Raw genomic sequence first — 23588 nt, forward strand, 5'->3', positions numbered from 1 at the left:
ATCCACTGACAAGATTCGACGGAAAATTCAGCGGACTGAAGTATCATAACTTGATCTAGGTTTTTTTTATTGCTTAGATTGGTGGACGAGCTCACAGCCCACCTGGTGTTATGTGGTTACTGGAGCCATTAGATATCTACAACGTAAATGCGCCACCCATCTTGAGATATAAGTTCTAAGATCTCAAGTATAGCTACAACGGCTGCCCTACCCTTCAAACCGAAAGGCATAACTGCTTCATGGCAGATAGAGGCAGGGTGGTGGTATGAGGTATAAAACAACATAATATGTAGGTACATGAATTGAAATGATAATTATGAAATTCAAATTATTTATCAAAAAAGTAAGCTGTGTTCGCGTTGTCTTTAGGAAATGGATATATAAAACGTAATACGCGTTATTAGCAGAAAAACCCGACTGCAAGACATCTTGAACGTAAGCAAATATTTGAATTGAACAAGAATGTCGTTATTCGTATCGTTATCTGTCAATAACGTACACAGATAAGCGAGTAAATTTGATTTTCAACAGTGTTTTCCTTTCAATGGCACTGCGTTCATACAAATGTAAAACTACGATGGAAGGAGGGCACATTGATCGACATTCATTTGACTTTCAGGTGTTATTGTTGTGTAAGCCATAATAATATTTTAAATGCGAAACGCTTTCACGTCTTAACAACGAACTATTCATGAAATCTTTAATTTTGAATACACGTTGATTTTTATTACACAGTATTCGTTCTTCATTATGGAAAGAATTGGTCAACATTAAGTTCGTTTTTCATTACAAAAATATTTGTACCCGCCTGCAGGATTTGAACACCGGCACGATGGAATTATACACCCGACGTCTTATTTCTCTACAAAACTTGCATACGCCCCGTCATGACGTATGCAAGCGTAGTGTTCGCTCACGTAGCCCGCACCCACTTAAAATCCCTTCAGGTTATTCAATCCCGATTCTGCAGGATAGCCGTCGGAGCACCATGGTTCCTGAGGAACGTGGATCTCCACGATGACCTGGAGCTCGACTCAGTTAGTAAGTATCTACAGTCGGCATCGCTGCGCCATTTTGAGAAGGCGGCACGACATGAGAACCCTCTCATCGTAGCCGCTAGAAACTACATACCCGACCCAGTAGACCGAATGGTAAGCCGTCGACGTTGCCCAAAGCACGTCATTACGGATCCTTCTGATCCATTAACGGTGCTTTTAGGCACCATAAGCACCGGTCACCGTCCTCGTTGAACCCGTGGCTTGCGACGAAGGGCCCGACGAGCGAACTAACCCATAGACACAGCCCACTGAGTTTCTCGCCGGATCTTCTCAATGGGTCGCGTTTCCGATCCGGTGGTAGATTCTGCGAAGCACTGCTCTTGCTAGGGTCAGTGTTAGCCACTCTCCGGTTTGAGCCCCGTGAGCTTACCTACAAACGTTAGGGTGAAGCTGAAATAGCCTCTCAAGGCTATCAGCATAGGTAGGAAAAAAAAGTCTTATTTTTCAGGCCACGATAACTTTTTTCTTTATTGCCGTATAGGCAGACGAGCATACGGCCCACCTGATGGTGAGTGGTTACCGTCGCTCATGGCGTCAGCAATGCCAAGGGCAGAGCCAAGCCGCTGCCTACCGTTTAATACTCTCCACAAGCCTCGTTTCAAGAAGGACATGTCATAGTGCTCGGGAAACACTGTGGAGGGGAGCTCATTTCATAGCCGGATGGTACGTGGCAAAAAAGATCTCTGGAAACGCACTGTGGATGAATGTAGTGGCTCCAGGTAGTATGGATGAACTCTACTTCGGTGGCGGGCGGTGCGATGGTAAAAGCGAGATGTCGGTATCATCTCCAACAATTCCTCAGAGCACTCCCCATGGAACATACGGACATACGGTACAGAGTACAGAGAAAACCGAAGTCCCTCCGCAGACCCAGAGGTTCCAAACGATCCGTAAGAATGGGATTATCGACAATCCGAACGGCTCTTTTCTGTATGGAGTCAAATGGAAGTAGCTGGTATTTGAGAGCCCCAGCCCAGAGGTGAGAGCAGTACTCCACGTGAGGCCGGACCTGTGCTTTGTAAAGCAAAAGTCTTTGTCCAGGTGTGACTTCTATGATATCCCTTTTTTGCCATTCTAGCCTTTGTTTAAGCCGTCCGGCGACTCGTCGGCTTGCTGAATATTTTCATAGAGCGGTGTCAGCATATTAGGTGCGATAGAAATGTCAGTGTTAACCCTTCCGATACTAGACAATAATTTAAAAAAAGATGTGTGGCGTCGTGGCATACCGGATAGGAACGAAGTTCCTTATTATAAAAAATATTAATTTTAAGTTCTATTCGATATATAAAGAAAATAAAACTGGAGGTTTTGCAACAACCCACGGTCATTCGGTAACGTGCGAACTTATTGTGATACATTTCATTCACGGTTGTTTGAATAAGAGTTAGTGTATTGCGGAAACGGACGCTCTGAGATCGTGGTCAATGAATGATAAAAAAATATGTTATTTTTTGTACGTTATTACAAAGTTAAGTCGTACACTGTGTGCATTACTAATAAAAATCTTACGTTACGGACGTTTTTTCCCGGTTGGGGTACCCCTCCGCATCATCCTATAAGGAACTTCATTCCAAAAGTAGTAAACTGAAAAAAATACGTAATCACTGCCTGACTAAATGACTTTTAATTATTATTTACGCGGCTACACCTAACATCGTTTATGTGGTAAAGTTTTTAGTAGTATCACGTGTAAACTTCCATACGTAAAATATTCGTTAAAGGTTATTTAATGTTTTTTTTTATCATTGAAAAAATATGTTATGGTAATTCTTTCTCTATACGGGGGTGGTGCGATCAATGGCCCTATACGGGGCACCTGTGTGGGGCCAGTCCCTGGCCGCGGGGGTGGCGAAGCTGCTGCAACGGCCGCAACGCACCATCGCGGTCAGGGTCATCCGTGGTTATCGCACCATCTCCTTTGAGGCGGCGTGTGTACTGGCTGGGACGCCGCCTTGGGTTCTGGAAGCGGAGGCGCTCGCCGCTGACTATCAGTGGCGGGCTGACCTTCGTGCCCGGGACGTGGCGCGTCCCAGCCCCAGTGTGGTCAGAGCGCGGAGGGCCCAATCTCGGCGGTCCGTGCTGGAGTCATGGTCCAGACGGCTGGCTGATCCTTCGGCTGGTCGTAGGACCGTCGAGGCGATTCGCCCGGTCCTTGTGGATTGGGTGAATCGTGACAGAGGACGCCTCACTTTCCGGCTCACGCAGGTGCTCACTGGGCATGGTTGCTTCGGTGAGTTCCTGCACCGGATCACAGCCGAGCCGACGGCAGAGTGCCACCATTGTGGTTGCGACTTGGACACGGCAGAGCATACGCTCGTCGCCTGCCCCGCATGGGAGGGGTGGCGCCGTGTCCTCGTCGCAAAAATAGGAAACGACTTGTCGTTGCCGAGTGTTGTGGCATCGATGCTCGGCGACGACGAGTCGTGGAAGGCGATGCTCGACTTCTGCGAGTGCACCATCTCGCAGAAGGAGGCGGCGGGGCGCGTGAGAGACGCGCAAGCCCGCCGCCGTCGGGCGGGGGCCAGGGAGGCGGATCTCGCCCAAGCCCTGGCCCTCTAAGGGTTTCGGGTCCCCTTCACATGTCGGTCTGGGGACCGGCGAAGGGGGCCTAAGAAGACGACGTGCAAGCTGCTCTGCACGCGTTTTACGCAAGAGCATCCGGGTGATGGAAGGCCGACTATCCTCGACCCACGCTGGTTCTGACCCAGCGGGGTATTCCGTAGGATAACCCATTCTAACCGGCGCCATCTAGGCGGGCTCCGGATAGCCTGCCGACCGAGAGGGCTGGTGGTCGTGGCGCCGACGACCGCCAGTCCGGCGTCCCGAGGGGGAGGGTGATGGGAGAGATGTGCTCCGCACTAAACGCTTCACTTTCCCCCCTTTGCCTTTTCATGGGTTCTGTCTCATGCGAGGTTCGGACGCGGGTTGTTGAGCGACAGGAGGTTTTAGTCAGTTCGACTCCGACATGCCCCGCCCTTCATCCCCAGGGGAGGGCGGAAGTCCGGCGATTTCCTCCTGACCAAAAAAAAAAAAAAAATGGTAATTCTTTGTCAGATGAAGTTTTTTATTGACCCCCTAAATATGTGGCATCCACTTCTAGATCTGCTACGGTTGGAAGTATTCATCAATTGAATTATTTGCATTTATTGCATTAAACACAGCTGTGTGTAGATGCTTCTGCACGATGATGCACTCAGATTCAATATTTGCGCTGCGGAGTAAACGCTACTGCATTTGTTAATAATTCTGTCATTTTCATAACGTGCGTACAAAATTACGAAATTCAATCAGAACGTGGCTGTGCATGATAATTTCATTAAGATAAACATAACACTGTTTTACAATAAATGTATAAAAGTTAAATTAATAAAAGTATATAAGTAAACAAGTAAAATTAACATGTAGATCTAAAAATCTAGATTTTTTTAATGTGATTATAAAGTCAAAACTAAATGTCGCGTTGAGCCGAGAGTATAAACATAAGATAACTTTTCAGTAGCTGTCTGTTTTTTACGATATAAATATAGTGAATACTGAAACTTTTATTGAGACCTTGATTAGTTATTTACAGATTTTCGATATTTGAGCGTATAGGAGACTTCTGAGACTATGATATGCACTACGATTTTATAGGAGACATATAGATAATTATTGTCATTTTACAAAAACCACAGTGACATAAATGAGAGATAACATGACGTAAGGACATTTCGAAAGAGTATTACAACTAGTTTTCCAGTTGAAACTCACGTTTTTGCGTTTAGATAACGCCAGTTCTTAAGCATCTTTGTAAAAACGTTAACGAATTCGTGTTGTGCGCGTTTGGCTTTAAACATTTTAACTACATAATGGTAATTAGTCACTAGTAGTTTTTCGCCCGCAGTAACATCGGTGTTTTTTTTTTTCTACCTATGCTGATAGCCTTAAGAGGCAATTTCAGCTTCACCCTAACGTGTGTAGGTGAGCTCGCGCGGCTCAAACCGGAGAGTTGCTAACACTGACCCTCGCAAGAGCAATGCTTTGCAGAATTTACCACCGGATCGGAACCACGACCCACTGAGAAGATCCGGCGAGAAACTCAGTGGGCTGTCTCTATGGGTTAATTCGCTCGTCGAGCCCTTCGTCGCAAGCGACGGGTTCGACGAGGACAGTGACCGGTTATCTGTGCGGGTTACACTTTACTTTATGTAGCGTTTGTGGAGACCAGTACAGAAAGGTAGCCTATATTCTATTCCAAGGCTCGATATACATACCGAATTTCTTCAAAATTATTTTGTTCGTTTGGACGTGAAAATGAACTTAGTTACTTGCATAAATAATAACTAGATGATGACCGGGTTTTTTTTGATAACGCCATCTTGTTGTGTCTTTAAAGCGGTTAGTTGCCCTCAATTAAGAAAAATAGTATTATTATTCGCTAATAGATGTCGGGAAGAGTTGATTATTTAAAACACGAATAAAACAACATTTTCTGAAAATAAATCGTAGCTAGATCGGTTTATCGCCCCCCGAAATCCCCTTTATACTAAAGTTTATGAAAATCGTTGGAGTCGTTTCCGAGATTCAGATTATATAAGTATATTATTATATTAATATACAAGAATTGCTCGTTTAAAGGTATAAGATAATACTGTTTGCTAAGAAACTTCTAACGTTGAATAGTGTTAAAATAAATTACAAACATATTAAAATTACGATAACTAACATTCGATTTGAATTTAAAATTATTTTTTCCAAAATAATCTCGCTCTACCTGTGAAAACTACATGAAATCTCCTATAGTAATTTCTGAGATGTGCATGATCATTGTTGATACAACAAACTGAGGGATAGGAAATCATTCTATAATTCGCTTAACTATTCTATTACTATGTTCTATTACTCTAGGTTTTTTTTAAATATTTTTGTAACTTTCCTTCAAGCTACATTCTCCACAAGATTTTACTGGAGTTTGAGCAGTAAAAGTAATTTTAATCAAGTATATGACTCGCGAAAACCAAAGTAATTATTACATTTGATAAGTGAGTATTATTACACAGACATCTAAAACTGGAAGAGGGTGTTCTTTGTTTAAGAGCCGCAGCTTAGTTTAAATATCAGATCCCAGTAAATAGCAACAGTGAAAGATAATAAGTTATCAATCTCGGTTAATACCTTATAAAATAGCTATAAAATATAAATATAAAAGTTTATTTAGAGAGTGTAGAACATATCTATATATTAATACGTGAAATAAAACTTTTTACCCCTTTTTACGAAAATTGCGCGGACGGAGTAGTATGAAATTTCCCACACTTATAGAGAATATAGAGAAGGTGTGTAGACTGTTTTTTTTTTTAAATATGCATAAAAATACATGAAATCGATGAAAAAATCATTAAATACACTACCATGTATTTAACACAACACACATATATATTTAAACTCTTTTTTTTATGGTCAAACTTTTGTTATTTCATAAAGTCTGTGGTGAAATTGAGAATAAATTAATATTGTTGTATTGACTGATTGATTGTATAAGTTCCCTAATATTATTGTTGAGAATTTATTAACTTGCTAGGATACCTTTGTAAATTTATTAAAAATTAATATTGTTTGTCTTTAATATTATTTATCTACGGTGTAGTCTTGGCGAAATCTGTAATTATAGAATTATCAGCTTTTTCACTCGTATATAGTCTTTGACAATAGAACCTTAATAATATTCAAACTTATAATTTCAATTAATTGTAGTCGAATTTCGACTACTGCGGGACCACGATTTTTAAATATATTCGATTGCCTCGTTGTTGAAGTGCTTAGGACTCAGCGAGGAAGAGTCAATATGTTTGTGAAATATAGTTATATATAGGTATAATAAATAATAAAATAAATTGAATAAGTTTTGGAGTCTGGGTGCATGCTCTTATATACTATGTTGAATGTGAAACGTTTATATATTACTTAAAATATATGTGATTATTTATAAATTCATTTCAATGTAAATAAATATGTTTCAATCTTTATCTTCTGTACATTTATATTAATTATTTGGGACGTTTGTTTGTCACTGCAACCCCTGGTGATATAAAATGTGTGTTTGAGTGAGTCTTTGGATGGTTTAGTTCTACAATTCAAACCTGTCCATTTGAGGACAAGGTAATATCTGCCGAACCTTCTATTGTTAAATATATTAAAATATTATTAGGTACATGATAACATACAGGTTTTTTAGATCACTTTTAGGGATTTATTGAGATGATTGCGTTAAGTCATCCTTTTTTTAATCTATAGGTACCTACCGTTCAAATTGGGCGCGTCGGTTATTCGTGCAAACTAAAAACGCTGAGTTCATCAATCTTTCCCCTAATAATTTCCAAATAATGTTTTTCCCATTCACGTTTGACAAACGTTAAGGTGGGCAGTAGCTTATTTGTTCTTTTGTCATTCCTATACTCATGACTTACATACATACATACTTTTGACATACATGACATACTTTTGTCATTGCTTTTACTGGTGGTAGGACCTCTTGTGAGTCCGCGCGGATAGGTACCACCGCCCTGCCTATTTCTGCCGTGAAGCAGTAATGCGTTTCGGTTTGAAGCGTGGAGCAGCCGTTGTAACTATACTGAGATCTTAGAACTTATATCTCAAGGTGGGTGGCGCATTTACGTTGTAGATGTCCATTGGCTCCAGTAACCACTTAACACCAGGTGGGCTGTGAGCTCGTCCACCCACCTAAGCAAAAAAAATAATAAAAAAACATGAGGGACAGTGACCACGTTGTGTTCTAGATTAAACGTAAGAAGAAGGCATTCTCATACATATCTCAAATGCGGTCTTTCGATTTAAATTAATCCTTGCGACAAATGCATACAGTAAGTACACAGAACATGTCTGATTGTAGCCTGCTGTGGCATATCAATTTGTGTATAATTAAACAAATATCGAGATATAAGATCTCACTGATTGATTATTACATTCATGTGTTCATTGAATGTATCTTTGAAGGCTGTCTCCCTGGATCAGTTCTGCATGCGAATCATTTACTGTTATTGCGATCAGCGATGTAATTATGACTTTTGTTGTTTGAACTATCGAATAATGCCTTTTAGAATACAAAACTAAATGATAGAATACAATTAAGCTTTTTAAAAATTGATAAAGTTAATATATCTTTTTTTATTGATTAGATTAATTATTTAATTTTAACATTTTAATTGTATGGAACACGTATGTTGAGCCGTCCTGGTGGTGTATAATGTGTAATAATGAGTTTTTGGAACGAAGTTCCTTATGGTACGATGCGGAGGGGTACCCTAACCGGGAAAAAACGTCCGTAACGTAAGATTTTTATTAGTAATGCACACAGTGTACTACATAACTTTGTAATAACGTACAGATTAGTAATGCACACAGTGTACCACTTAACTTTGTAATAATGTACAAGAAATAACATATTTTTTATATTATTCATTGACCACGATCTCAGAGCGTTCGTTTCCGCAATACACTAATTCTTATGCAAACAACCGTAAATGAAGTGTACCACAATAAGTTGGCACGTTACCGAATGACCGTGGGTTGTTGCGAAACCTCCAGTTTTATTTTCTTTATACCTCGAATAGAACTTAAAATTAATATTTTTATAATAATGAACTTCGTTCCTATCCGGTGTCCCACGAAACCACACATATTTTTTTTTATTGCCCTTGTAGGCAGACGAGCATACGGCTCACCTGATGGTGAGTGGTTACCGTCGCCCATGGACTTCAGCAATGGCAGGGGCAGAGCCAAGCCGCTGCCTACCGCAATGTATACCCTGGTTCGATTAATTGATGCCTTGACGAACGACTCCGGTAAGAACAACGTCGTGTAATAAAATCAAGCCCGCAAAAGTGAATGATTGCTCTTCGTAACGCTTTGTTTTTCTGCATGTGCCTGTATTGTCGTATCCTTTTTTGTCATGAGACAGTCATATGTTCCGGCTTACAGCGCTTTACAGCGGCTGTAATGACATTTTATATATAAAATGCTCATGTCACAATGCTAGTTACCATACTCCTCTGAAAAGGTTTGACCGATTTTTATAAAATTTTATTTTCTGTGCATGTTCAGTAAGTAGGTCTGAGAATCGGCTACTATCTATTTTTCATACCCCTAAGTGATAAGGGTTGTCCACCTCTAACATTGATTTTTTAATTTTTGGATAAAAAAATGTTGTTATAATTAGCCATTATGTGGTTGAATGAGGTTTTGTTATTTTTATATTCCCTCATCGTTCACAGCGCTACATGCCTCTTTCACTCATTTACCACATCCTTACACACTTACAATAAGTTAGTTTTTTTTTTACACTAGAAATTCCCTAGAAATCTTATATATGGCAAAACAACGTTTGCCAGGTCAGCTAGTTCTTTTATAAACGTTGTAACATTTAATGTGACCGGTTTTTTTCTTTGAAACATACATTATTGTTGGTATATGCAATTCTGGATTAGAAAAAATGCAATCGCTGGTAAGAAAGAATGTAGAAGATTAAGATTAATTAATAATCGTGAAGATATGTAAAATTAAAATTACCTAGTGCGCGTGATGAAAATAAATCGTAGCGGAACTCACCACTTTTTCTTCAATGTCGTTGTTGCTCCCATATTTTAAGGCACCGTTTTCCATGACCACAACGAATCGTTGGGTATATTTCTTACAAGTAATTGTTATGATTAACTTATCATTTTAATTGATCACTGTTCCTCCTGGACATTGTTTTAATTTTTATTTAGCACTCATTATGATTAACTCTGATGTTTTTTTTTTAAATTCCGCGTATCCTTTGACACAGTTTTATTTAATCGGCATTGTTCCTTATTTTGTTCATGTGTTTTTCAATATTTTGATTATAGTTTCACATATGTTAGACGCGAAGCGGCAGACAGATCGCTGGAACCCCGGGAGATGTCAGCGAACTCAGCTTCAAGTTTCTCGAGTTGTTAAACTTTTCTTCCGTTACATACGAGCGACCTTGCAAAGCGAGAAGTTTCCTAGTTCCTCCTGCTCGTTTGAAACTTCATAAAATAAACAAACAACAATTGTATATTCGGTTACATAATTGATCGAAAATTTATAGTACCGGTTGCTACGTTACTTTTATGGACACAATAACTCTTTGTTCCTGAAACACTTTATTTATTTATTTATTAAATCTGACCGCGATTTTAGATTTCGTTACGGCAGTTTACATAGGCCAAAACGACACTAATAGAGTTTTTCACTTTTAACTACGTCTTTGATAAATTTGTTTTTTCTTGTTTATTGTTTTCTTCTCTGTTAAAATAAACAATCATAACCTACAAATACATACGAGTAATAGTTAAAGGCACAAATACACATGATAAATATTTAGTATGGTCGCGGAGGATGTAAAGCGAACATCGTGTATGGTTTGTCTGGGTTGTGATGCAGCCAGGCGCACGTTCTGTTGGGCGGGCGGCCGCGTCATACTGCGGCGGCACGGGCCTCAGTTCTCCGCGTCCGCATACCGGCACTCTGTCACCACTCGCCACACCGCCACCCACCATCGCTGGCCGAACACCATCGCGTAACACACACCATCATTTACTATTGACGGACGACCTCGCCCCAGATTATAATTTTTCGTTTTTACATTGAAAATATTTATTGGGTCAATTGTATTATATATGTACTTAGTCTGGCCATAAATACTGTTACAATTAAAAATTAAAATTAATCTATTGCAAATAACATTTATTACTTTTACAGTGTGTTAGTTTAATACATAAATATAAACCAATTTAAAGTATAAAAAGGTTATTCGAAGTGGTCTCCATTGCCTGCAATACAGTCCTTTACACGTTGAGGCCAGTTATCAATAGAAGCACGCACTCTTTCCATGGGAAAAATTTTCACTGCCAATCGTACGGATTGTTTTAGGGACTCCAAATTATCATGGCGTTGAGAGCAAGCCGTACTCTCTAAAACTGACCATAAATCATAATCCAGCGGATTAAGATCGGGACTAGACGACGGCCAGTCTTCAGCTCTGATGAAGTCAGAAACGTTCGTTTCCAACCAAGACTGCGTAGACCGAGCTTTATGACTTGGCGCCGAGTCTTGCTGGAAGGACCATTCTTGATTATTGAACATGGTGTTGTTAAGGGGCTTCACTACCTTCTCAAGATGGATTGAAGTCGTCGTGGCCTAACGGATAAGACGTCCGATGCATTCGTGTTGAGCGATGCACCGGTGTTCGAATCCCAGGCGGGTACCAATTTTTCTAATGAAATAAGTACTCAACAAATGTTCACGATTGACTTCCACGGTGAAGGAATAACATCGTGTAATAAAAATGAAACCCGCAAAATTATAATTTGCTAAAAATTTGCTAAAAATTACTGGTGGTAGGACCTCTTGTGAGTTCGCGCGGGTAGGTACCACCGCCCTGCCTATTTCTGCCGCGAAGCAGTGATGCGTTTCGGTTTGAAGGGTGGGGCAGTCGTTGTAACTATACAGATACCTTATATCTCAAGGTGGGTGGCGCATTTGCGTTGTGGATGTCTATGGGCTCCAGTAACCGCTTAACACCAGGTGGGCTGTGAGCTCGTCCACCCATCTTAGCAATAAAAAAAAGAAGAAAAAAAAAGATGTTTTGATACCTTTTTCTCAAAAGTATGGCTCAGTCACTCCTTCATAGCTAATACTCCACCAAACCATCACCGAAGTCGGATAGTGCCAATGTTGCACTCTGTCGACTAATTAGGAAGCTTCCTTAGAGCTTTGAGCATAAATACGGTCATTTTGTTTGTTAAAATGTTGCTCAATTAAAAAAAAATTCTCATCTGTAAACATAATTTTTCTATGACCTCCCTTTGCGTACCGCTTCAGTAGTTGTTTCGATTTTACCACCCTATTCTCTTTTAAATTATCAGTTAAGAAATGACCAGTACGTCTCTTATAGGCTGCAAGTCCTAAGTCATCTTTTAAAATACGCGACATGGTTCTAGGTGCTATCTTCATCTCCCGAGATAAAATATTTTGCTTTCGGACAGGATTTCTTCGAATTCTTTCCCTTACTGCTTTGACCACCTTTTTCGTACGAACACTACGTGGACGGTCAGATCTGTTTCTGTCACAAACAGAGGAGGTCTCATTGCACCTATTAATAGCCCGGTACACAAACATTTTACTAATACCAAGCGTATGGAAAGTTTTAATAATTGCATTTGGCTCCATACCTACTTTGTGTAATGCAATCACAGCGATTCGGTTCTCTTTATCACCCCACTCCATTTTAATATCGTAAAATATTGTATAATGTATTGGCGCCAAAATGAGAAAATTCAATGAGCAATCATATAAAAATGACAGATTCCAAATTCAAATGTAATATTTTGTTTATTTTTAATTGTAACAGTATTTATGGTCAGACTAAGTAATAACTAGCTGTACCCGACTGCTTCGCTGGGCATTTAAAATGAACATTATTATTTATTGTCATTATTATTAGGGAGTCCAACACTCATATAAATATTAGCCTATCCCCTCGTAGACCCCTCAGGCCGACTCACGGCGTTCGATGATAACGAAAAAGCAGAGCTGCTGGCTGATACATTGCAAACCCAATGCACACCCAGCACTCAATCCGTGGACCCTGTTCATGTAGAATTAGTAGACAGTGAGGTAGAACGCAGAGCCTCCTTGCCACCCTCGGATGCGTTACCACCCGTTACCCCGATGGAAGTTAAAGACTTAATCAAAGACCTACGTCCTCGCAAGGCTCCCGGTTCCGACTGTATATCCAACCGCGTTATTAAACTTCTACCCGTCCAACTCATCGTGATGTTGGCATCTATTTTCAATGCCGCTATGGCGAACTGTATCTTTCCCGCGGTGTGGAAAGAAGCGGACGTTATCGGCATACATAAACCCGGTAAACCAAAAAATCATCCGACGAGCTATCGCCCGATTAGCCTCCTCATGTCTCTAGGCAAACTGTATGAGCGTCTGCTCTACAAACGCCTCAGAGACTTCGTCTCATCCAAGGGCATTCTCATCGATGAACAATTCGGGTTCCGTGCAAATCACTCATGCGTACAACAGGTGCACCGCCTCACGGAGCACATTCTCGTAGGACTTAACCGACCAAAGCCGATCTACACGGGAACCCTCTTCCTCGATGTCGCAAAAGCGTTCGACAAAGTCTGGCACAACGGTTTGATTTTCAAACTTTTCAACATGGGCGTACCGGACAGTCTCGTGCTCATCGTACGGGACTTCCTGTCTAACCGCTCTTTTCGATATCGAGTAGAGGGAACCCGCTCCTCCCCGCGACCACTCACGGCTGGAGTCCCGCAAGGCTCCGTTCACTCTCCGCTTCTATTTAGTTTATTTATTAACGATATTCCCCGGTCGCCGCCGACCCAGCTAGCCTTATTTGCTGACGACACAACCGTTTACTACTCAATTAGAAAAAAGTTCCTAATCGCGAGTAAGCTCCAGAGCGCAGCGTTAACCCTCGGACAGTGGTTCAGAAAATGGCGCATAGACATCAACCCAGCGAAAAGCACAGCAGTGTTATTTCAAAGGGGAAACTCACCGCTTATTTCCTCCCACATTAGGAAGAGAAATATCACCCCCCCGATCACCCTCTTCGGCCAACCTATACCCTGGGCCAGGAAGGTCAAGTACCTGGGTGTCACCCTGGATGCATCCATGACATTCCGCCCGCATATAAAAACAGTCCGCGATCGTGCCGCATTTATTCTCGGCAGACTCTATCCCATGATCTGTAAGCGGAGTAAAATGTCCCTTCGGAACAAGGTGACACTTTACAAAACTTGCATAAGGCCCGTCATGACTTATGCGAGTGTGGTGTTCGCTCACGCGGCCCGCACACACATAGACAGCCTTCAATCCATACAATCCCGCTTTTGCAGGTTAGCCGTTGGAGCCCCGTGGTTCGTGAGGAACGTTGACCTACACGACGACCTAGGCCTCGAATCAGTCCAGAAATACATGAAGTCAGCGTCGGAACGGTACTTCGATAAGGCTATGCGTCATAATAATCGCCTTATCGTTGCCGCCGCTGACTACTCTCTGAATCCTGATCATGCAGGAGCCAGTCACCGTCGACGCCCTAGACACGTCTTTACGGATCCATCAGATCCAATAACCTTTGCATTAGACGTCTACAGCGCTGACACTAGGAGTAGGCTTAGGAACCCCGGTAACCGTACTCCTCGAAATCGACAAAGAGGTACACGTACAACTTTTTTTTTTTTTTTTTACCTATTTACCTAACCCATGCATCAGCCCGCTGAGTTTCTCGCCGGATCTTCTCATCGCGATTCCGATCCGGTATTAGATTCATTCGCGAAGCAATTGCTCTTGAGTTGGCATGTCCTGGTGAAACTGGAAAGGCCTCCGGGCCACCAGTAATATATAAATCATAAAAAAAAATATTAGCCTTTATTATTAAGTACATGTATTTTCTACATGGATACCAAGTTTCAAGTCAATCGGATGCATGGTTATAACATATATGGATGGAGTTATAACGGAACATCCGGAAAAACCACTGTAGATTTATATATTAGTATAGATATTAAAGTTTCTAAAATTACGAAGTCCCGGATCGGGATTCATGTATCAAATTTATTTCATGTATAACATGATATGTCTTAGTCGGTTCTCGGCAGATTACTCGTCTCATTATATAAATATTAAATTTGAATGCGAATTTATTTAATTATTTCAATTACTTCAGGTTTTGCATCCATATTACATTCATTAACAATTACATCTCATATAGAATACCAAAATTAAATAAAAACAAAAACTACAATTTCGGAATAAAATAAAAATAATAATAAATAAAAAAGTGAATGTCAAGCGACTTTAACTTAAAGTCTGGTTTGGATCCCGAGTGCTCACCATACTACACACGTGTCCAGTGTTGCATTTGAATGATAAGCCAAAACACTTTACTGTACAAAGTAGGAAATATACATTCAAAGTAGAAAAACGCTTTAGTTAAGTGTGTTTCAAGTTGGAGCCTTTAAAATAATTCTAGGCTATTAATAAAATATACACGCAAGATTATCAGTTGTTTACAAATCAATTCAGAGAATATGATTTAAGCACGTGTGCAAGTCAATCTTTATTTAGCTCTTTTTGTATGTAGTATACGAATAGTCCGTGACTATATAGTATGTAACGCACTATTTATTTCATTGCTTAGATCAGTGGACGAGCTCACTGCCCATCTGGTGTTAAGCGGTTATCGAAGCCCTCAGATATTATAAATGTAAATACCGCCACCCACTTTGAGACATGACCACTGAAACTTCTAAGTCACAGTTATTTTTTTATTGCTTAGATGGGTGGACGAGCTCACAGCCCACTTGGTGTTAAGTGGTTCCTGGAGCCCATAGACATTTACAAAGCAAATGCGCCACCCACCTTGAGGTCTAAGTTCTAAGGTCTCAGTATAGTTCTATGACTATGGTACAACTGATACAGCTGCCGCACCGTTCAAACCATAACGCAATACTGCTTGCGGTAGCAATATGGCAGGCCGTCTCTGGACTTTTTTTTACAATAAAATATATTTTTAAGCTACTTTTAATTTAAATTTCTTAAAATTTATTTTGTATTTTTTAGTTGGATTTTCTATAAAAGCGTTACATTCAAAACTGGTATTTCAAACTTCACACCCTCGGAATTTAAATGAATAAAATACATTATTATACAATACTAGCTTTTGCCCGCGACTTCGTCCGCGTGAAATAGTTACTTTGGAATAACGCAATATTTCACCCGCGACATCATTTACGTAGAAGGTGAAAATATTTTTGAATAATGTAATGTTAAGGAGCTACTTAAACTATCAAGATCACGCTTTTTAACCGACTTCAAAAGAGGAAGTTATCATTTTGATCGCAACTTTTTTATCTATGTATGTTCACCAATTTCTCGAGAATGCTTGAACCGATTCTGATAATTATTTTTTTCTTTTTTTGTTCGAAAGCGTATACTTCCCGAATTGTCCTGTAATCATCAAGATCTGATGATGGGATCCTGGAGAAATACAGAAAAATCTATAATTTTCAAAACCCATCTTGAAGTGATTTGGATGTTTCTTGTTATTCTTCTTATTCTGTGCCACTGCTCACCGGACGACCGGCGCCTTATACGTGAATATTACGCGCTTGATCATTATTTTACTGCGATGTTCTTTTAAAATTGCGATATCTTCTTATACTCATTAAAATACAGATAGCGAGATACTCATTAAAATCAAGTGTGAGGAAATTTCTTAAAAATTAAATACTTGTAATGAATAACGCATTTATTTGGATAGGGATTAATATAATTTTCATAAAAATACATACATCTCAAACCCAAAATGTATATAAATAATGTAGATATTAAGTAGTTAAATTAATGTTATGTAAATAACATTTGGATCGTTTTGTCATTTCCATAGATTAGTATAGTGTATAGACAAGATATATATATTTTACCTATCCAATAATTTACATTAATTGAACACTATTAGATTATCATGCTAAATGTATTTTTCTATAAAGAGAGAGAGAGAGAGAGAGAGAGAGAGAGAGAGAGAGAGAGAGAGGGAGAGAAAATTATAATTTGTGTAATTATTGGTTGTAGGACCTCTTGTGAGTCCGCACGGGTAGTTACCATCACCCTGCCTATTTCTGCTATGAAGCAGGAATGCGTTTCGGTTTGAAGGGTGGGGCAGTCGTTGTAACTGTACTTGAGACCTTACAACTTATATCACAAGGTGGGTGGCGTATTTACGTTGTAGATGTTTATGACCTCCAGCAACCAATTAACACCAGGTGGGCGGTGAGCTCGTCCACCCACCTAAGCAATAAAAAAAAATATCAGGACAGAATGCGTGAGTTTTACGCATCCCATAGCCGTCCATAGTGCGAAAGGGAAGATTGACGATCTGACCAAACCCTTTGCCTGGAACACAATTTGGATAACGAAGGAGCTACACCGCCAAACACATGTGCAAAAAATGTGTCCCTGAAGACCTACCACCACCACCAACAGGGTTCCGTCTTCGTTGAAGACCGCCCACATCCGCCGTATTCCCAAGTAGAGTAGCCACTCGGACCCCTAGAGGTACAGGCCTATCACGACAACATCCTTACTTGCGAAGGTTATACTTTTATACTTTGAGTATCCCCGATTGATCAGTGACCGGCAGTATGGTTTCCGTTAGTTCTTGAAATGCTTTAAAAGCATATTTTAACTCTCTCAATGTGTAAACTGACAAAATTAACTATTTTCGAAATATGTAAATATTTTGACCATGATAATTACAAAATGCTCGGAAAAATTCAAATATAGATTAAAAAAAACTCTGATGTCTCTATTTCGACGGGACTATAATTATATTACATTACATAAATACCATAGTACGGCTAATAAATATTTTGCTATAATAAAATTCAATTTCTCAATTATATTAACAAAACCTATACTTACAATAAATTCAAACAACATGCTGTAAAAGATATCGCATGGTAATGCTTATTCATCACTAATTCTATATGTGTCATTAAATTCTAGTGCTTATCAAATTAAGTTTTTTATCAGTGCAGAGTTAATAATAATTACATATTTCAATGTTATAGTCCATTTACCACTATAGCTGAGCTCAAAATTCATTACAGAGTTATTAACGTCATCGTTAACAAAATATTGACATCTCTTTACAGATTTATTTATTTTCAAGTTAAGCTTCTTTATTTATTTTGTCCGTCCAAGTTTTTATAATTTCAGACCCGATCCAATTTTATTATTAGCTTATAAATTAAACCTATATTTATTGGGTTGGTTGAAATAAGGTCTCCCGATTAGACCGTCAAGAAAACTCCTATTAGAACATATTAATAAATTTGTACCTATTCATATTTTAACAAAGAGTCTACTTATCTGCAGTTGGTTATTTAATTATATATAATTATATTCATATATCCATATTAATTAATTCATAAGCCTAAATCTATTGTTAGAATGTTTTGAAAAACAATGTTTGTCTCAATTTGTAAAGTTTATATAAGTTAAGATAAGTTTCAAAAGTTTATATAACACCAGCAACCTTCAAATTGAAACGTATTACTGCTTCACCCTAGAAATAGACGGGGTTGTAACACTTCCGCACTGAGAAGCCGAAGAGGGATCCCACATCCTTTTGTGCTCCTCATCCTCACGGAGCGCCCTGATCAGATCACAAAATTCGGCCATGGGTTCCCATGAAGTCTGGTCTTCTACAATTCTACAATGGGACGAGATTTCGCCGCAGGTGCTCCCACGCGGGCATGCTTCAATCGCGTGCAAAGTGTCATCGTCCGGGTGCCCGCATTAATTGCAAGTCGGATGCGGCTCCATCCTGCAGATTCTCCGCAGGTACCTCTCGAAGCAGCCATGCCCCGAAAGGACTTGCGTGAGACGGGAGGAGAGAACGCCAGGTCTCCGATCTGACCATTGCTCAAGCACGAGTAGTGCCCCGAGCGTACGCCGGCGGGTGGCCGAAGTTAAGTCCAGCCCCTCCAGCAACCGCTTCCTACACTTGCCGTACGCCAGACGACGCGCAGCACGCCTTCACCGATCGACAGCCGACGGGTTGGGTATATACCTCGACTCAAGGCTTGTGCCCTGTGCTGCTAATCGCAATCAACACAAAATCGGCCCCAAAATCCCAAGGGAGCCGGTGAAGGTGCAGGCGACCTCACGGAAGATCGTGCGATACCCCGTGATGACCGTGTGACACCTACCCCTGGAGCTCATCAGACTTTTTTCCAATAGGGGTATACCTATTTGACTGTTGTGCTTATTGTTGTTAGTGGGCTAGCAACTTGGATATACTAGTGTTTCACTCAATGACTAGGCAAAAATCAGGGCCACTTTATCTATCGTTCGTTTTTATAATAAATAATTTTATCTTTAATCCGATGTATGTATAACTTGCAACCTGATAGAAAGGACAGCGAAAAAGCAACTATGCGTCATTTCGTTATGACATCAAATTTATTTGGTTGTCGACTATAGAGTTAATCTCTTAACGTTTTTTTATTTGATAAAATAATGTACATGATCTGACGATCATCAAGTCGTTCGACACAGTAATTTTTACAATTCAATAAATATATATCTGCAAATTTAATGCTGTCAAGTATTATTAATTTTTTTTAAAACATCTAGTAATTTAAAAAAATATTGTTATTTGATTTGGGCCATCCACTTTAAGACATTAAGATAACAAATATGGAATTGAAAAACATTGATCGGCTATCCTGCCCTTTAAACGAAAAGGCGTGATTGATTTGCGCGTTTCATTTTATTATGATCTAGCGGCTCGCTCCGGCTTCGCTCGGGTCTTTAACAAAAACTACAACAATATTTGACGTTGTTTTATTTTTTTAAATAAAAGATTTTAATAGAGAAAAGATTAAAATAAAAGAATTATTGCGGCTTAACTATAATAGTTAGACATATGCTCTCACGACACTTTTTATAATTAATAATGTGTTCTACAAAGTCGTAGTACATTATTTTATTCTATCATCAATAGTTTTCGCAGGGCACGCGATGTAAAGAATATTTTAGGTAATTTTTTTACACCTTGGGTTACATTATTGGAGTTTTAGTAATAGATCCCTAATTTTTTTAAAAACAATTATAGCCTATGTCACTCGGGAATAGTGTAGCTTCCAAACAGTGAAAGAATTTTTCAAATCGGTTCAGTAGTTTCGGAGCCTATTCAATACAAACAAACAAACAAATCTTTCCTCTTTATAATATTATATTATATATATATTATAGTATAGATTATATTTTATTATATTATTCGCGAGTAATACAACCAGGTAAATGCGGCGAAACAAAATAATAAACCACAAATTGTTCAGTCGATTTTTTATTTACAGTACGTGAAGCCTGCAAATCTTCTTACATATTATGTATACTTTCAATTTCCCAAGGAAACTGGTAGTAGGACCTCTTGTGAGTCCGCACGGGTAGGTACCGCCACCCCGTCTCTTTCTGCCGTGAAGCAGTAATGCGTTTCGGTTTGAAGGGTGGGGCAGCCGTGGTAACTATTCCTCAGACCTTAGAACTTATGTCTCAAGGTGGGTGGCGCATTTACTTTGTAGATGTCTATGGGCTCCAGTAACCACTTAACACCAGGTGGGCTGTGAGCTCGTCCACCCATCTAAGCAATAAAAAAAAATACATACGAGCATACTTTTATTTCTAGCAACTATATATAATGTAACCCCCAAGTTATGAACTCTGTAACTAGAGTAGGACAACGCGATTAGTCAGTCAGCTTTTACTGGTGGTATGACGTCTGGTGAGCAAGCATAGGTAGGTAGGTAGGTACCACCACCCTGCCTATTTCTGCCATGAAGCATTAATGCGGGAAGTGGTTACCGAAGCCCATAGAAATCTACAATGTAAATGCTGCCAACTACCTTGAGACAAGAGTTCTAAGGTCTTAGTTTTTTTAACGACATTGCTGAAGTCCATGGGCGACGGTAACCACTCACCATCAGGTGGGCCGTATACTTGTCTGGCTACAAAAACAAGAAATAATAGGTCTTTACATAATAATATGAAGTCGCCGTTTGACAGTACTGGCAATTTGAAACGTACTTTATGCATGGTGGACAATAAATTCAAATATTTTTTTGTAATATATTTTTTAATAATCTTAAGCCCATCACCATATTGGTTCGACCCTGCTATAACATATATATATACGAAAACTTACCCCTTAAAAGTCAGGGTTACTGTTTGTTGGTCTAGTGCCGGCAAAATTGATCACAGCTTCTTATTAAATGGCATCAGTATTACTGCGGATGTGTACTTCGAGGAACTGGACATAATGACGGCGAAGCTCGCGAATCTCCAGCAAGGCTTTGAGGATTTGTTAATCGCTCGATCACGCTGCTCCTACGCGACAACGCTCTACCACAGACGGTCTCTAAGCTACAAGAGCTAGAATTAGAAGCTTTGCATCTTCCCAAAATTCATCAGACCTTGCGCCGACAGACTTTTAGCTTTTCCATAGTTACGACAACTTTTTGATAGGCAAAAATTCAGTACTCGAGATGTTTTTTTTATGATTGTAGGATTTCTGGTAGCCCGGAAGCCTTTCCTTTCAAGCAGAGGAGCCAGGTGGGGTGGCATTAGCTAATAGCTGCCCGAGCCGGAAGAGACCTAACAACTCAAGGACAGCTGCTTCGCGGATGAATCTATTACCGAATCGGAATCGCGACTCACTGAGAAGATCCGGCGAGAAACTCAGCGGGCTAACGCATGGGTTAGGTTACACGTAGAACTTTTCGCCGAGTTCGACGACTACGGTTACCGGGGTCCCTAAGCCTATATATTACAGTTGAAGGCGTCTAGTGCAATAATTATTGGATCTGATGGATCTGTAAAGTCGTGTCTAGGGCGTCGACGGTGACTGGCTGCTGCGTTATCAGGATTCGGGCAGTAGTTAGCGGCGGCAACGATAAGCAGATTATCATGACGCAAGGCCTTATCTAAGAAACGTTCCAACGCTGAATTCATGTGTTTTTGGATCGATTCGAGGCCCACGTCGTGTAGATCAACGTTGCTCACGAACCACGGAGTCCCGACGGCTAACCTGCAAAAGCGGGATTGTAGGGATTGGAGGGTGTCTATGTGTCTGCGGGCCGCGTGAGCGAACACCACACTGGCGTAAGTCATGACGGGCCTTATACAAGTTTTGTAAAGTGTCACCTTGTTCCGAAGGGATATGTTACTCCGCTTACAGATCATGGGATAGAGTCTGCCGAGAATAAATGCGGCAGGGTCGCGGACTGTTTTTATATGCGGGCGGAATGTCGTGGATGCATCCAGGGTGACTCCCAGGTACTTGACCTTCCTGGCCCAGGGTATAGGTTGGCCGAAGAGGGTGATCGGGGGTTTTGATATTTCTTCTCCTAATGCGGGAGGATATACGTGTTGAGTTTCCCTTTTGAAACAGCACCGCTATGCTTTTCGCTGGGTTGATGTCTATGAGCCATTTTTGGAACCACTGTCCACGGAGGGAAGAAGCAACCAGATTCTAGGACTTTCTATGTTTCGCGACACAAATGTAACATATGTTCCATAGATTCGGGCCCTGTGATCCTGTCATCAACGTAAAAATCGTTATTTATGATCCATTGTACATCCAAGTCACTGTACTCTGCTGCTAACTGCTTTAAACACCTCACAGTGAGGAATGCAGCAGAGGCAGTACCTTAAGTGACCGTTTTTAACTTGTAGCACTCGAGACGATCACTAATAGGTACTTGTACTGTATACCTTCTCGATATCGGCGCAGGCTACAAACTTGGGCTGTCTAAATCTTAACAGTATAGAAAATAAATCTCCCTGAATAGGTGGGCTGACTAACTGCAACTCGTTAAGTGATATGTTGGAGCTAGATTTTTGACTACCATTGAACGCAACGCGCAGCTTAGCAGTTGTGGTGCGGTGATTACGAAAAACGCCGTGATGCGGCATGACATAATGTGGCTTAGCGTCTACACGTCTTAAGTCTACACGAGTCATGTGCCCTAGACTGCAGTACTCGTTCATGAACTCTGTGTATATTTTTTTAAATAAAGGGTTGCGCTGTAATTTTTTTTCAAGTGATAAAAATTGTTGTTCAGCTTTTTTTTTTTTTATTGCCCTTGTAGGCAGACGAGCGTACGGCCCACCTGATGGTGAGTGGTTACCGTCGCCCATGGCCTTCAGCAATGCCAGGGGCAGAGCCAAGCCGCTGCCTACCGCTTAATACTCTCCACAAGCCTCGTTTGAAGAAGGACATGTCATAGCGCTCGGGAAACACCGTGGAGGGGAGCTCATTCCATAGCCGGATGGTACGTGGCAAAAAAGACCTCTGGAAACGCACTGTGGATGACCGCAGTGGCTCCAGGTAGTATGGATGAACTCTACTCCGGTGGCGGGAGGTGCGATGGTAAAAACGAGATGCCGGTATCATCTCGAACAATTCCTCAGAGCACTCCCCATGGAACATACGGTACAAAATACAGAGGGAACCGAAGTCCCTCCGCAGACCCAGAGGTTCCAAACGATCCGTGAGACCGGGATTATTGACAGTCCGAACGGCCCTCCTCTGTATGGAGTCAAATGGAAGAAGCTGGTATTTGGGAGCCCCGGCCCAGAGATGGGAGCAGTACTCCACGCGAGGCTGGACTTGTGCTTTATAAAGCAAAAGCCTTTGTCCAAGCGTGAAGTACCGCTTCGCATTGTTGAGGACTCCCAGCATTTTGGACGCCAACTTGGCTTTGCCTTCCAAATGACTCCGAAACTGGACATCGCTCGAAATGTCGACCCCAAGTATCCCAATACTCTCGGAAGATTGCAGGGATACTCCTTGGAATTGCGGCGCCATGACAAAGGGGTCCTTCTTCGCAGCGAACGCGCAAACTTGTGTCTTTAACGGGTTGA

At 40.7% G+C, this 23588-nt stretch overlaps 1 protein-coding gene across 1 annotated transcript in view; it reads right to left on the reverse strand.

The window, feature by feature from the left end:
* Positions 1-9853, reverse strand: part of LOC114249379 (potassium voltage-gated channel unc-103) — a 42613-nt gene extending 32760 nt beyond the window's left edge. The window contains exon 1 of the mRNA XM_089732914.1: positions 9663-9853. Within this exon, the coding sequence (XP_089589040.1) occupies positions 9663-9716 (54 nt within the window). The 5' untranslated portion in view covers positions 9717-9853. The remainder of the gene's footprint in view (positions 1-9662) is intronic.
* Between the last annotated feature and the right edge of the window lie 13735 nt (positions 9854-23588).

The sequence above is a fragment of the Bombyx mandarina genome, chromosome 15 (assembly GCF_030267445.1).
Source record: "Bombyx mandarina strain Sakado chromosome 15, ASM3026744v2".
Taxonomy (NCBI): Eukaryota; Metazoa; Arthropoda; class Insecta; order Lepidoptera; family Bombycidae; genus Bombyx; species Bombyx mandarina.